Source organism: Syngnathoides biaculeatus, chromosome 18 (assembly GCF_019802595.1).
Source record: "Syngnathoides biaculeatus isolate LvHL_M chromosome 18, ASM1980259v1, whole genome shotgun sequence".
Taxonomy (NCBI): domain Eukaryota; kingdom Metazoa; phylum Chordata; class Actinopteri; order Syngnathiformes; family Syngnathidae; genus Syngnathoides; species Syngnathoides biaculeatus.
In genome coordinates this window covers 9,114,422-9,129,498 of record NC_084657.1, presented here as the reverse complement: position 1 = coordinate 9,129,498, position 15,077 = coordinate 9,114,422, and the positions used below count along the sequence as shown (strand labels likewise).

Below are 15,077 nucleotides of genomic sequence, written 5' to 3'. Positions count from 1 at the left end.
AATTACTGTGGGTCAAAGACAAAGAAGAGGAGGAAACCGCATTCGTCTTAAGAAAAAGAGGAATGCACAGAGCCAACAACTGACTGTAGGGACTTTGAATGTTGGGATGATGACAGGAAAAGCTCAGGAGTTGACGTATTCCGCATCCAAGAGAGCAGGTGGAAGGAAAGGTAGTAAGGCGAGAAGTTCAGGAGCAAGGTTTAAATTATTTGACCACGGAGTAGATGGGAACAAAAACGGAGAGCTGGCTGAGAATGCCTTGGAGGTGAAAAGAGGATCAGATCGAGTGATGAGACTAAAATTTGAGTTTGAGGCTGTTGTGTGTAAGGCAGCGATGGAAAAAGATGACACGCTTGTGGCCACCCCTAACGGGACAAGCCGAAAGGAAAACAAGAAGCAGCAGCATGATATATCTGGTTGTGTAACAAAGTGCCCAGGGTACATACAATTAAACATTTCAAATCAAGAAAGCAACACCGTGCAAAACTATTAAAAATGTCTTGTAGAACGACGGTCAAAATTGCAACTCACGTGTGGCCGAGGTTGCAGCGCCATCGTGCGGCCGACCTTGAAAGTGCAACAATGTGACGTCACACGCAAACGCGCTTTCCCCACCCGAAATTTTGCTTGATAGATTTATTCATTATTTTTACTCTCTTCCTCTTATATTTTTGGGTAATCAATTTATCAATCAGATGTGTGGTATGCATGGTTTTTTTTTTTGGGGGGGGGGGGGGCGTAACTCATCCATGTAAATTATTGAATTTTAACCAAACCTGTGAAAGGAAGAATTTTATTCATGTAGCACATCCTACAATTTTATTAAACAGCTGATTATGAGATTCAATTAAAGGTTCGACAATCAACAACTAACCACTGAGCAAATTAATTAAATTCTATTTTTACAGCAAAATAAAAACATTTGCAAAACAGCCGTTCAACATTTTTTTTTGCAGATTTTCTGACAGATGTTTGCACAAAACCAGGAAGTCAATCATCAAATTTGTGCACTTTTAATTTCAAATGTCCCTTTTTCCAATAAAGGGATGATTTTTTTTGTTCTTAGCCAATTCAGATAAAATAATTGACATATGAATTGATTTAAATTGTTAAGTGACCCTTTTAAATGGGCAACAATTATTTTGGCATACAACTCAGATGGATTTATGAGTCGCTGGGTTTACACACGACTCGGCCTATTTTTTCATCTTAAAAGTGGAAAGCGTCGCCAGTGGAGTCCCCAAAAACGCGTGCAAAAAACAAGAACAAAAAAAAAAAAAAAAAAGATCTTTTTATCCTGAAAAGACATTTTGATTGGCGGCGTTCATCATACATTGCTCGGCGGGCACGTATTCATTCTGAACGCCGCTAACACTGCGCAAAGGTAACAGGCGCCGTCCGCGTCCCGCCGATCTCGCTCCACCGCGCGGGGCGGTCACACCGGCCGGGGACGCGTCATTCGGGCCGGGGTCGAAGGTCGAGTGACTTTGGGGAAATGCAGGCGGCGCAAAAGGTGAAGGGGGGAGGGGGAGATGTTCGAGATGCTTTGGTAACTGTGGAAACGTGCAGCCGCTCACGCATGCATCTTCATAATCTTCAATACTGTGATAACGCCTGCGCGGTGATCGGCGAGTTCGCGAGGCGGCCAAACCGTCGCGTTTCCCCCGAACCTGCCGATCGCCGCGGAGGGATTTCTGGTGGACATTTTAGGGCCGGTCGCAGTCTTGCTACGTGAGAATCCAGACGTGGACCGCAACGTGGAACACGCGCGTTCGAATGTCAACGACATCACCTGTGATGTCGCGCGAGGTAACAACCAAATCACATGTGGGCGGGGCTCAGAGGTTCGGCGCCGCCCGAAGGGACGCCGGGTTCGACCGAGCTCCCGCCCGCTGCGGCTTCCCGATCTGTCTGGTCAGAGGAGGGCGCAAAAGACGAAGACGGAGCTCCTCGGTCCTCCGCGGCCTTCTCCTCTTCCTGTCCAGTGGGCGCACGGTCAGTTGGGGGCGCGTCGGACGACTGGCTTTTGAGTTGGGCGTGACAGAGCGGACACGTCTCCTGCACGTACAGCCACTTCTTCAGACAGCCCGCGTGGAAGAAATGGCTGCACGGCGTGATGACGGCGCTGCCCAAGTCCTGGGGGGAACGAGGCAGCACGTCAGACGGGGGGTGGGGGGGTGCACCACACTGCAAAGCGAGAAGCCACACAAGATGGCGACGCGCGACGCCAACCCGAGGATGAGGGCGGGCGCAGACCTGGTAGCAGATGGCGCAGATGTCGTTGTAGCGCCGCAGCTGCGCGGCGCTGGCGGCGGGGAGGCTCTTGATCTTGTTGACGGCATCGCGGCGCAGCAGGAAGCTCTGCCAGCCCAACTGCGCCCGCAACCACACGTTGTAGTACGAGTGCACCAGGATGATGGTGCCGCCCATCACGCTCCACTCGCCGAACACCGTCTCGGACACGCCGTAGCACACCACGCACAACGCCACCTGGAGGACAAATGCAGCTCGGGCAAATGTGCGGGCGCAGGCCGCGACGCACGTGCACGCGTGCGCCCGTACCAGGAACTCCAGCAGCCTGTAGGTCCCGTTGACGCAGTAGATGACTTCGTCCATGTTCTCCACCGGAGCCTTGCGGAACTCCTCCACCATGAACAGCACGTAGATCAGCAGCGTGCCCAGCACCTGGACGTGCCGGATCCAAACTTGACACGCCCGCTCACGTGAAACCAACCGGGGGGGAGGGGGGGGTCCCCCCACACGCTCACCTGCAGCGACGTGAGAACGGACGATGAGATGATGATGAGAAGCCAGAAGTCCATGTGGAAGAACTGGCAGATCATGTAGGCCATGTAGGCCGGGAAGACCAGCAGGAAGAGGCACAGCGACACCGCCCGGAAGTGCTTCCACAAACTCCTGGCAGAAAGGGGGCGAGAGGTCGTTTCGGCCGTCGCCCGCACGTTGCCCGAGCGCCGCCGCCCGCGCCACCTACTTGTCCCTGGACGCCCCCAGTGCCAGCACGATGGGGTCGGCGATCTCCAGCATGGACTGCAGGATGGAAGCCACCACGATGAAGAGGATGATGGACAGGAGGAAGGCTCGGTGGATCACCTGCAGCTCGATCAGACCCGTCTGAACCGCCAGGATCAGCAGGGTGATGCCCTCCGTCACGCCCCTGGGCACAGGAAACGCAAGGCCGCCGCTAGGTAAAAATTGCGACTTGAAAGACAAGTCGTTGAAAAGGTCCAAACCGAGACCGGTGCTGAATTTCCCAGAGATTGAAAAACTGCAGGCAAGGTTACCCGGAATTGAAACGACGGCCGATGGCGCTAAAAGTGTAGCGCGCGTGCGGCTCCCTCGCCCACCTGTGCATGGTGTTGTCGTTGATGAACGCCCGATAGCCCTGAAGGTAGAACTTGCACAGCGTGAGGACGCCCAGCGCGATGAAGGACACGGTGAAGACCAGGCCCAAGAGCGAGTACGGCGTACTGCAGCATTCGGCCACGCTGCGCGGGAGGCACAGACGGGCGTTACGAGCGCGCACGCCAGGGGGCGCCGCCTGCGACGGACAGCGTGCGGGGCCGCGCACCTGGTGAGGAAGAGGAAGAGGAGCCTCTCCCTGGAGACGGGCCGGTCTCGGGTGCTGAAGTACGAGTAGATCTGCAGGGCGAAGAGGAGCAGCCAGAAGCTCATGAAGAGGACGGGCAGGACCAGCTGGTTCCACAAGGACATCCCCAGCGCCAGCAGACCGTAGACCTCCACCACCTGGAAGGAACCCGGTCAGAACAAAGTGTGTCAAGCTAAATAAAGGTGACATAAAAGAAATTAATAATTGCAGCAGAAGCGGGTTGGCAAAGAGGGCAAACCGGGCGACTTTTTCCACTTGGTAGCATCAGCACTTTTTTTTTTTTCAGACAGTACCATTAAACATTAAAAGTGTTTTCATTTATCTTATTACCGTAATTTCCTGCCTACAAGTTGTGACTGTTTTCACATGCTTTCAACCCTGCGGTTTATGCGGTGATGCGGCTAATTTGTGCATTTTTTTTTCCTCCTCACGGCCGCAAGGGGGCACACGAGCGAAAAAGGTACGAGACTGGAATATATGTGCCGAGGAAGTGACTTTTACCAGCCACGCTTGTGGTGCGCTAGCATTAGCGCCGTGCTAGAGTGTTGCTGCTGTGTTACTGGCGTGTCTTGGTGATTTTTAACGGTAAGTTTTTTTTTTTTTAACTGGCCCTGTTAGCGCCGCGCTAGCATTAGCGCTGTGCGCTCTGTAGGACGGTAATTACAGTATCTGTGGAATAAACTAGTCCAGGACTCGAGTTACTTGAAAGAGAGAGTGCTAGATGGAAAGTTGGACATAAAAAAAAAGGATAAACAGGACATTCACATTGAAACGGTTGCCAAACATTGCTGTTCAGGTACTATCGGGGATTGCTTGTCGCACCCTCCTTTGCGCCGACGAGCTACAGCTAACGCTGCTAAGTTCGACGCTGAGCCACGTGGGGAAATGTGTGCTTGGCGTCCGAGGTCAAGGCCGCTTGGGTGGCGCCAAATAGCGCTATCGCCAAGGGAAGACGAGGAGGAACTAACGTGAGAAGGATGAGATGCGATGCTAATTGCTAAACTAAAACTACACACCGCATCCGTGTTACTTGCTGGCGTTGCACATGAACAACCCCCCGTTTAGCGTCACGACGTCGTCCTCACCTGGACCAGCTCGCGGTACGCCGTCTTGGCCAGGTTGTAGGGCACCAGCAGGTTGGACGCCAGGAAGTAGATGACCTCCAGTCCCGTGAAGATCATGGAGAACTTGTTGATGAACACGATGGTCTCCAGAGGCACCAGGCACAGGCGCGCCACCAGGGGGAGCAGGTGGGCCGAGAACAGCCAGATGCGCTTCGTCTGCATCACGCATGAGCACAGCGTGCACACCACCAGCTGACCTGGGACCAGCGCACACATACAAAATGAAAGATGGAAGCATATTTACATTGAGTTCGCCACAGTTATTATTATTATTTTTTAGCACGAGCAGTTGCCTTACTTACCTACGAGCGCCGTGGCGAATCTGTTCATGGAGAGAGGATCCAGGTACACGGGACCCTCGTGGCCCGACTCCAGCTCACTGCGCACGTAATCCCTGACCACAAAGACACAAAACCGACGCGCTCAAAACCCTCCCGGACGCCGCTCGCTTGCTCGCTCTCGCGCAAGCGGGCGCTCGCGTACCTCGACACCTGATGGCCGGCAAAGAGCAGCAGGGCGGTGAGGACGTACAGGTACAGCTTGACCAAGTGCTGACGGGGCAGCGTGAGCAGAACCAGGCTCAGGATGTAACCTGTAACATCATTAAAAAAAAAAAAAAAAAAATATCAACATGGACGGGTGTTGAGCACGGGTGCCTGCCAAAACGAAACGCTACCCCCCCCCCCCCCATCCCGAAATCCTGAGCAATAAACTGACCCACGTAGTGCAGGTAGAGCGCCAAGTACTTGTACTGGAAGAGTGGGTTGTTGGACAGGCTGGACCGCTGAACTTTCTGGAAGAAGGAGCTCACGTCCCAGCGGTACAGCACGTCCAGCAGCATGATGCTGGGCACCCGCAGGCCCACGTTCAGCACCGCCTCCATGCGCTCCTTCACCGCCATGGCCGGTGCCGCCGCGCCCCTCCCACGGACCGGCGGGCACGGCAAAGCGCTAGGATGGGACCCTGCGGCACAAGACCAGGGTACGGGTTCACGGTTGTGACGTGCTCCGACGTCGCAACGAAACATTTTACACGAGGGGGCAGGTGGCGGAGCACAATGGCGCACCTTTTTCATTCGCATACTTTATAAATTTTGTACAAAAACTATGATTGTAATAATAAAATGTAATCGGTTTCAACTACGCACGATGACGAGAGGTTCCTTGTTCCTATGATACATATCTGTTTAAATTACAAAAATGGGCTGACACTTGATTTGTAATAAACTGGATATTAAGATAATTATATAAAAATGGCGACGTAATTAAATTGACATCTATATTTGGCGCTCGTTGAGGGACACATCGCCGACTATTTGGAAAAAACTCGCACGCTGCTGTCGTCATCCCGACAACAAATTACATAATCGTCAACGCCAATGCCGCTTACATAACTTCATCGCGGTCGTCGACAGTATTTTTAACAGCCTAATCCCGCGCGCTCGTACTGAGGTTTTTTTTTTTTTTTTTCAATCGCGAGCGGCGACACTTTGGTGGACTGGCGTCGATCCCCACGCGTGAACTCGAGTAACCTTTCTCCCCGCCCGCCCCCGCAACCATCCAACCCCTTCGCTGACATTCGCTGAAGAAAACTAAAACACGCGCCGTGCCAACACCGCGTTGAGTACGATTATTTATCCAATAAAATGATGATAACGGGACAAGATTGAGCGCAACGACGTGTCCGCATCGGCAGGCACGACGCCAACAACTCGCGCTAGCTAGCTAGCTAGCTAGCGAGCGAGTTTGTCGAGGAAACTGAGGTCACGTCTTCGGTTCAATTCGCGAATATATAAAATAATCGACGCAGCTCTCCAGCGGCGCTTTACTCGCCGTTTCAGACAACCCGCGTTTATCCCAGTTTAGCCGGTTACTTGAGAAAACAGGTTCAAAATGGCCGAAAAAGGGTCCACAATTTACGCGTGAAGGCCGCCGCTGCGGGTGCGCGCGCGAGCCCCGGTGGAGTGCTGCTGCTGCTGCTGCTTCTTCTTTCCGGCGGAGGCACGGAGCATGTTAGCGGGGCGCCGCCCGCCCGAGTTTGACGTCCCTGACGACGGGGCCGTGTCGAGCTCACAGGAGACGGCCGAGCTGAGCATCTCGCTCGGACGCCATCGCGGGAGAGAGGAGGCGGCGGCGAGCGGGATTACGCATGCGCAGCTGCTGCCCTCAAGGTTCCGGCCGTGGGGATGTTGTGCTCAACAAATGGCCAGAACCCTAAACCGAACAGAACCCCCTTACCACCCTCGGAAAAAAAAAAAAAAAAAGATTCCACGTGTTTAGGTCAATTTTTTTATTGTTTTAGGCCCCCTGAAACTTACGGAAGCGTATTACTGCCACCCCCCCCCCCAAAAAAAGGTCGCCTTTCACATAATTATGTGTAAATATCACATAATTATATGTAACGTATCACATAATTATGTGTAACGTTTCATATAATTATGTGATATTTACACATAATTACAGAAGCGTATTACTGCCACTCCCCCCCAAAAAATGGTCGCGTTTCATATCATGTGTAACGTTCCACATAATTATGTGTCACGTTTCACATCATTCTGCGAAACGTATCACATAATTTTGTGAAACGTGAGACATAATTATGTGATACGATTCACATAATGATGTGAAACGTGACACATAATTATGTGATATTTACACATAATTACGGAAGCGTATTACTGCGACACCCAAAAAAAATGGTCGCGTTTCACATCATTATGTGTAACGTTCCACATAATTATGTGAATCATTTCACAATTCCGTGAAACGTATCACAGAATTGTGATACGTTTCACATAATTATGTGTAACGTTTGACAGAATTATGTGAAAGGATTCATATAATTCTGTGAGACGTTACACATAATTACGATTCACATAATTATGTTTAATTAATGAATTTTTTTTGGGGGGGGGGGGTGGCAGTAATAGGCTTCCGTACCATCGCACTAATTATTAGTTTTAGGGTCGCTTCAACTGAGGAGGTTGATGTTTGCTCTTTACTGACATCTACTGGATCTCACAAAATGCTGCTGGTTCGGGTTTTCAAATTAATCCATCCATCCATTTTCTTTGCCGCCTAACCTCGCGAGGGTCGCGGGGCATGCTGGAGCCTATCCCAGCTGTCAATGGGCAGGAAGCGGGGTACACAATGAACTGGTCGCCAGCCAATCGCAGGGCCCATGGAGACAAACCGTCGCACTCACAATCACACCAAGGGGCAATTTAGAGTTTCCAATTAATGTTGCAGTGAGGAAAGTACAAGTAAAATGCCGTCAAATTACGAGGAGAGAACTGACGTGTTTTGTTTGTTTTTTTTACTGATTAAAACAAATCTATTCTTCTATACTATACTATTCTATACATGGAAAAACAGTTGAGAATTGAACAATTTCGATGTCCATCCATTCCCTTTGGATGGGTCCGTCGACCCGACCAACATGGCCACCGCGGTGTCACCCAGCTCGAGCGCGCCAGCCCATCTAACGTCCGGCTCGTTTCCAGCCGCGCGGTTGCCCTGACGACGAGGCTTTGTTGCTACGTCACTACCGGCAGGAGGCGCTCCGGAGCCTCGCTTTGCTCTCTTTTCGCTCACATTCTTGCCTCCCGCGTCGTTGTACGAAGAAGGAAAAAAGCGGTCGGACTCTGAGCCGGAAGTCGCCACGGCCGCGTTCGTCCCCGCGTCTCATGGTAGCGTCACACGCTCGCTCGCTCCGTCAGGTGAGTCCGTCGTCGCGCGGACGTTTAGCCGCCTAGCTCGCCAGTTAGCCGCCTGGGCTAAAAACATCAACATGGCCGGCAACGTCTTGACTTGTTTTTTTTTTTTTTTTGTCGCGCCGCAGTGCGTGTGAGGAGCATGTCCGTGTCCGTGATCATCAAGTGGGGCGGCCACGAGTACGCCATCACGTCCCTGTGCGAGGAGGACACCGTCATGGACCTCAAACAGTCTATCAAGACCCTGACCGGCGTGTTGCCCGAGAGACAGAAGCTGCTGGGACTCAAGGTCAAAGGTAAGCCGGGTGGGGAGGAGTAAAAGCTTCGGCCCCGAATGCACCAAGTGGCCTCGAGAAATCCCACAATGCAACGCAAATACGGTCACTCAATCACGATTCCGGATGATGCCAAAACGCATTCAGGCGGCCGACAGGCAACTGAAATACAATTGACTGGAGGGAGGAAGCGATTCGTCGAATACGGCGGGGTTAGGGGGACGAATCGTTTCCGTTTTTCACGTCGCAAAGTTCTCACCAGACCCGTTTTTGTGCGCCAGGAAAGGCGGCGGAGGACCAAGTCAAGCTGGGCTCGCTCAAGCTGAAGCCCAACACCAAGATCATGATGATGGGCACCAGGGAGGAGGGCCTGGTGAGACGCACTCACACTCATAATTATCATCATCATAATGCAATCCCAATTTTTTTACTTCTCTCTCGTGACCCGTTTTTTTTTTTTTTTTTTTTTTTGCTCCGGCGCAGGAGGAGGTTTTAGCCCCCCCTCCCGAGAACGACGACGTGGTCAACGACTTTGACATCGAGGAGGAGGTCGTCGAAGTGGAGAACAGGTTAGACATGCGCGCGGAGGGTTTAACTACGACCTACATATTAAAAAAAAATAATAATGGCAATTGACCCCTCCGTACAGGGCACTTAACCACGCCTCCCGAAGTGACATCACGCCACGTGCGCTGACTTAAGACAAACAATTCATAAAAAATGGCAAATACAATACAATACATTGTTAACTGAGACAGACGCCATGCTTCTGATTTCATTCAATCGTTCACAGGTAGCAATGTTATGCTAGCGGAGAACGTCTCATTCATTTATACGAGACGTGTATTAAAAATCAAATTTATGGCATATCTTCGTGCAAACACAGTCTGGTTAAGCTTCGGCCGCGAGCCAGCAAGAAAGCGACACGTTTGTGCAGTCCGATCATCGCAAAATATCGCTCAACAAAGAATAAGTGTGTCAATTGTTCACACGTAGCGGTGTTATGCTAGCGAAGAACTTCAAATTAATTTATACGAGACATGTATTGAAAATCAAATATAGGGCATACCTTCGTGCAAACATATGTGTTCCGGTTGATATTAGATGGATTTAGTTGACGATACGGTCTTCCACAAAGTTTGATCCATCGAAGGCATTTTTCGTACTGGGTCTTCGGTTTTGGAACGGGTACTAATGGAACTCCACCAACTAGCCTTTCAGGATACCTGTCGTCACTATTACAAAGTCCGTGACTACACCTCTTAACCATATTTTTTGTTAAATAACCCAAATACGCGATAAAACGCTAACAAAACCTATACTGGACCATGCAATGTTGTCTGGGAAAATGGCGGGAGCAAAAACGGGCTTTGGTTTATGCAGATCTCTGGCCTCTGATTGGTCAGTGACGCGGCTTGCGCAATATCCACGGAGGGGTCAATTGGTTGAAGCATGTTGGCCGCCATCTTGGTACTCCCAACATGCGTGGCGGACACGGTGTACTGGTTGGATTATGGTGTTTTTTTTCCTCAAAATTTGGCATGTAGAATTAAAACTGATCGTGTGAGCTTTTTTTTTTTTTTTTCTGTTCTGGTAACATGAAGGATTTATAATTTGACTTGGTAATACAAAAAGGCTAAATGCAAAGAAAAGACATAGAACACCGTGACTAGCAAGATAGCTTGCATATTACCTACGGCCCGATTTCTGTGACGTTAACTTTTCCCAAAATACGCACTGCCATCATAACGTAGCAAAAAACTAAGCATTTTTTTTGTCATAAAAACATTACATTTGAAGTCAATCAGTTGGATATATTTTTGGAAATGTGGGAAAATACACGCTAAAAGCATTGTTCGTTTGTCATCTCCGCGGCGTCCTATTTCAGATTGTTTCCTCGCATTTGGAAATCGAATCCAATTTGCAGAGTTCCGTATTATGGAATTCATCAAAAATTCACAGAAAATGTCTTTTCTTGCATATTTGCTGATGAAGTTTGGGAAAATATTGACGTTGCTTTTTTCGCAAAAAAACGTCGGCCTATAAAGGTGAAGCAGAGTGAAGAACCACAACCGTAAACAAAACTTTGTTCAAGTGAATTAATATAATCAGAAAATAAAATTTAAAAAAAAAACTTTAACAGTGTCAAAGTAAATCGTTCTAACTTACCTGTGGAATGTTTTCTCACAGCCACGAAACTGGCGGGTCGGCTAGTGTTAGTGTTTTGGGAGTCCCTAGATGGCGATTTCAGTTTTGGTGGCCAGTGAGCCATGCAGTCTTTTTTTTTTTTTTTTTTTAGATCAGGGGGTTTAACTGCGACCGGCGTCATCGTCACAAACTGTTTTCAGGGACATTTGAGCAAATAAGATGATATACGCCAGATGAAATCATTGAAGTCAAAAGTAGCGTCATTAACTGCAGAGCCCGCGTTTCAAGTCACATCGTGGACAAAAACCAACATTCATAACCAAAAGTCACCTGGCGAAAAAAAAATCCGCATTTTGCAGGGAGGAGAACCTGGCGAAGATCGCTCGGCGCGTCAAGGACTACAAAGTGGAGGAGATGAACTCCCCCAGGGAAGGAAAAAGACTTCTGGTCCTGGACGTGGACTACACTTTGTTTGGTGAGCGCCGGCCCCGCCCAGACGGCCCTTCAGACACGCCCCTGCGCCGCGCACTCAACGTTTGTCGTGTGCAGACCACAAGTCGTGCGCGGAAACCGGTCAGGAGCTGATGAGGCCGTACCTGCACGAGTTCCTGGCGTCGGCGTACGAGGATTACGACATCGTCATCTGGTGTACGTGCGAGCTCGCCGCCGGCCGTCGTGACGTCGTCATCGTTGATCTTGTGTGTGTGTGTGTTTCCTTCCAGCTGCCACCAGCATGAAGTGGATCGACGCCAAAATGAAGGTCGGTAAAACAAAAGCTGTCAGAAATGAAATCAGAATCTCGTGTAATGCGCGCGCGTGTGTGCATGTGCATCAGGAGCTGGGCGTGATCGACAACCCCAACTACAAGATCATGTTCATGCTGGACAGCGCCGCCATGATCACCGTGCACACGCCCAAAAGGGGCGTCGTCGAGGTGAGCGCTCGCCGAAACGCTCGTACACTTCTCCAGAGAAGAGGCCCCGCGTGCTTGCTTCAGCGTGTTTTGCTTGTCACGAGTCCCGCATGAGGGTGATCGTGAAACTGACACCGGATGAAGCAAGTTTTTGTGCGTTTGTGTAACAAACTGGTATTGTGTTATTATGACAACCGCAAAAAAAAATAAGTGGTCTGAATGACGGCTTGTATCTAAAAAAAAAAAGGTTGGGCCACTCATATCTGAGGCAGAGAATTATCAAACCAAAGCGCATTAACACTAATATGGAATGAAAACAATATAATGCGATAATGGGAATTAGCATCCATGCAAAGAAGAGGCCAGGCGTGCTTGCTTCAGCGTGTTTTGGTTGTCGCGAGTGCCGCCCGCTTGAGGGTGATCGTGAAACTGACACCGGATCAAGACAGTTTTTGTGCGTTTGTGTAACAAACTGGTATTGTGTTATTATGACAACCGCAAAAAAAAATAAGTGGTCTGAATGACGGCTTGTATCTAAAAAATACCGCCAAAGGTTGGGCTAGAAATATCAAATCAAAGCACATTAACACTAATATGTAATGAAAACGATGTAACGCGCTAATGGGAATTAGCATGGAAGTTCGAACCACTGCAATCTTAACACACGCAGTGAAACAACGCACACAGAGTACAACAAGGCACACGTCGCCTGTGTGGGTGCACGTGGGTTTCATAGCCGCTTATCCTCACAAGGGTCGCGGGGCATGCTGGAGCTGATCCCAGCTGTCTACAGGCAGGAGGCGGGGTACGCCCGGAACTGGTCGCTAGCCAATCGCAGGGCACAGAGTCAAACAGTCGCACTCACAATCACACCTTGGGGCAATTTTAGAGTTTCCAATGAATGTTGCATGTTTTTGGGAAGTGGGAGGAAAGCGGCAGTGCCCGCCTGGAGGAAACCCACGCAGGCACAGGGGAGAACGGGCAGACTCCACACGGGCGGGGGCCGGGATTGAACCCGAGGCCATTTTTTGTGTGGTCGCAGGTGAAGCCGCTGGGCGTGATCTGGGGCAAGTACGAGCGCTTCTACAGCAGGAAGAACACCATCATGTTCGACGACATTGGGCGCAACTTCCTGATGAACCCGCAGAACGGACTCAAGGTAGCCGCGCCCGTTCTCGGACCGCGGCCGCCGGCGTGTACGCAACGTGCTTGTGCGTGTGCAGATCCGACCCTTCACGAAGGCCCACGTGAACCGCGAGAAGGACCGCGAGCTCCAGAAGCTGAGCGAGTACCTGAAGGAGATCGCAGCCCTCGACGACTTCACCGCGCTCAACCACAAACACTGGGAGAAGTAAAGCAAAAAAAAAAAAATGCACAACTACACAAAAACCCCGTGGGGGGTGGGGGGATAGCGCAGACGGCGACAAACCAAAAACCGGTTCGGACCCAGAACGCCAAATCTCCCCTCCCAATGCACCAGTCAGCTAAAGCTTGGATAAACTTCAAAACATTTGAAAACTTTTTTCTATTTTTCCTGACAATCACTTTTGGGCTGTTGTAGTGCTTTTAAGTCTTGAAAAACGTCGGCTTCAATTGAAGGGATCGTCGTTTTTTTAACAGGAGACCTCACGCCGAGGGGTTGGGGTTAGGGTCCCTTCAAGGTAGCTTCCACAGTATCCTCAAAACCGATTATCTGATTAATCATTACAGTCCGAAACTAGTCCACAATCTAAAACTCCTGATACTGGCATTCAGGAGTTTCAGACCAGCAGTCCATCCATCCATTTTCTAGCGCTTCTCTGGGTCGGGTCGCAGGGGAAGTATTTCCCCAGCCATTTCTTCCAGCTCTTCCGGAGGGATCCCGAGGCGTTCCCGACCCAGCCGAGAGGCTACGTCTCTCCAGTGTGTCCTGGGTCGTCCTCGGGCTCTCTTTCCGGTGGGACGTACCCAGAACACCTCACCAGGGAGGCGTCCGGATCAGATTCCCCAGGCACCTCGTCTGGCTCCTCTCAATGCGGCTCGACACTGAGCCCCTCCCTGATGACCGAGCTTCTCACCCGTTTTCTCAGGGAAAGCCCGGCCACCACGCGGAGGAAACTGATTTCAGCCACTTGTATCCGGGATCTTGTTCTTTCGGTCATGACCCGCAGCTCATGCCCATAAGTGAGTGGAGGAACGCAGCTCGACTGGTAAACTGAGAGCTTCGGCTTTCGACTTCGCTCCGTCTCTACCGCTACGCACCGATACAAAATCCGATCCGTCTGTCGATTCTTCCCTCACTCGTGAACAAGACCCCGACATACTTGAACTCGTCTACTCGGGGCAGGGCCTCATACCCATCCATCCATTTTCTTTGCCGCTTATCCCCACGAGGGTCGCAGGGAGTGCTGGAGCCTATCCCAGCTGTCGACAGGCAGGAGGTCGGCCGGGTACACCCTAAACTGGTCTCCAGCCAGTGACTGGGTACATACAAACAGACAACCATTGATTGCCCCTCACATCCACACCTACGGACAATTCAAACAATGGGAATCCTCTTTCTTCGCCTAATATGTCCAAAAACGAGGAATTTGTTGTAATGTGTGTGTAGGTACCTGTCCAAGAGACAGCAACACTGACCACAAAGTACGCGAGACCACGACGGCACACCGGAAGAACGTAGATCCCGCAGACGAGCTCCGCCCACTCCACGCCGACGACCGCCACCGTGGGCGTGCACGTCGCCAGTCTCCGCTCGCCACGCCGGTGCTTCCTGCCACAACACCCGAAGAAAAACAGCAACCGCAGTGTAGCAACATCAACACAAAAAAAATGAAAAGTGTTTGTGCGGCGACACAAGAACAGAAAAAAAAACGACGTCATGTAGCCAACACGATCGCGCGGCGTAAAATTCTGAATTGCAAAAGGTGAAAAACATCTTTAGAGAAGATGAAAATATAGCAGCGTGCATGTCGTCATGGAAACAGCTGGAGGAGTGTTTGTGCGTCTGGAAATGGTTAGCAGAGCGATTGTTGTTGTTGTTGTTTGGGTGAGGAGACGGCATTTTCAAACATTTGGCATGTGCAAGTCTGACCCGAGTTAATAAAAACATTTTTTTTTGTACCCAAACTCTGCCTGCTTAATTTCATTGAGTTGCTTTTATGAAATATTTGACTCGCAGCTTTTTCGCGATATGAACGAAAATGTGTCCGGCGCTATGAAAGTGGAGCATTCGCTGCACATCTGACAAAATCATTTGTGCACTTGCAGAATTTGATTTTGAAATTTTTTTGTCATC

General features: G+C 50.4%; 2 protein-coding genes across 4 annotated transcripts; one reads left to right on the top strand and one right to left on the bottom strand.

The window, feature by feature from the left end:
• Positions 1 to 802: 802 nt before the first annotated feature.
• LOC133491429 (RING finger protein 145-like) lies at positions 803 to 6,957 on the bottom strand. 3 transcript variants are annotated; one of them, XM_061802536.1, is made up of 13 exons: positions 6,672 to 6,957; positions 5,470 to 5,715; positions 5,236 to 5,344; positions 5,055 to 5,146; positions 4,714 to 4,949; positions 3,590 to 3,765; positions 3,366 to 3,506; positions 3,112 to 3,175; positions 2,993 to 3,048; positions 2,769 to 2,916; positions 2,563 to 2,685; positions 2,257 to 2,490; positions 803 to 2,136 (listed from the first exon to the last, which is right to left on the bottom strand). In XM_061802536.1, exons 2-13 carry the CDS (start codon positions 5,651 to 5,653, stop codon positions 1,822 to 1,824), a joined length of 1,878 nt encoding a protein of 625 aa, XP_061658520.1. In that variant the 5' UTR covers positions 5,654 to 5,715; positions 6,672 to 6,957; the 3' UTR covers positions 803 to 1,821. The 3 variants fall into 3 exon arrangements, with proteins under 3 accessions (XP_061658520.1, XP_061658519.1, XP_061658518.1); XM_061802535.1 differs by having other exon boundaries at positions 2,993 to 3,175; positions 6,585 to 6,956; XM_061802534.1 differs by having other exon boundaries at positions 2,993 to 3,175; positions 6,672 to 6,955.
• A 1,307-nt stretch (positions 6,958 to 8,264) lies between these two features.
• ublcp1 (ubiquitin-like domain containing CTD phosphatase 1) lies at positions 8,265 to 14,923 on the top strand. The gene is made up of 11 exons (XM_061802566.1): positions 8,265 to 8,470; positions 8,593 to 8,760; positions 9,021 to 9,112; positions 9,223 to 9,308; positions 11,247 to 11,362; positions 11,437 to 11,535; positions 11,610 to 11,647; positions 11,723 to 11,821; positions 12,843 to 12,959; positions 13,024 to 13,151; positions 14,391 to 14,923. Exons 2-11 carry the CDS (start codon positions 8,607 to 8,609, stop codon positions 14,416 to 14,418), a joined length of 957 nt encoding a protein of 318 aa, XP_061658550.1. The 5' UTR covers positions 8,265 to 8,470; positions 8,593 to 8,606; the 3' UTR covers positions 14,419 to 14,923.
• Positions 14,924 to 15,077: the final 154 nt, after the last annotated feature.

Excerpts from the sequence above, each read along its gene's own strand:
- LOC133491429 (XM_061802535.1), bottom strand. The coding sequence starts at position 5,653 with ATGGCGGTGAAGGAGCGCATGGAGGCGGTGCTGAACGTGGGCCTGCGG. Across the intron at positions 5,345-5,469 it reads GCTCTACCTGCACTACGTGG|GTTACATCCTGAGCCTGGTT; the intron begins GTCAGTTTATTG and ends ATGATGTTACAG. Across the intron at positions 3,176-3,365 it reads AACGACAACACCATGCACAG|GGGCGTGACGGAGGGCATCA; the intron begins GTGGGCGAGGGA and ends TCCTGTGCCCAG.
- ublcp1 (XM_061802566.1), top strand. The coding sequence starts at position 8,607 with ATGTCCGTGTCCGTGATCATCAAGTGGGGCGGCCACGAGTACGCCATC. Across the intron at positions 11,822-12,842 it reads CCAAAAGGGGCGTCGTCGAG|GTGAAGCCGCTGGGCGTGAT; the intron begins GTGAGCGCTCGC and ends GTGTGGTCGCAG. Across the intron at positions 12,960-13,023 it reads ACCCGCAGAACGGACTCAAG|ATCCGACCCTTCACGAAGGC; the intron begins GTAGCCGCGCCC and ends GTGCGTGTGCAG.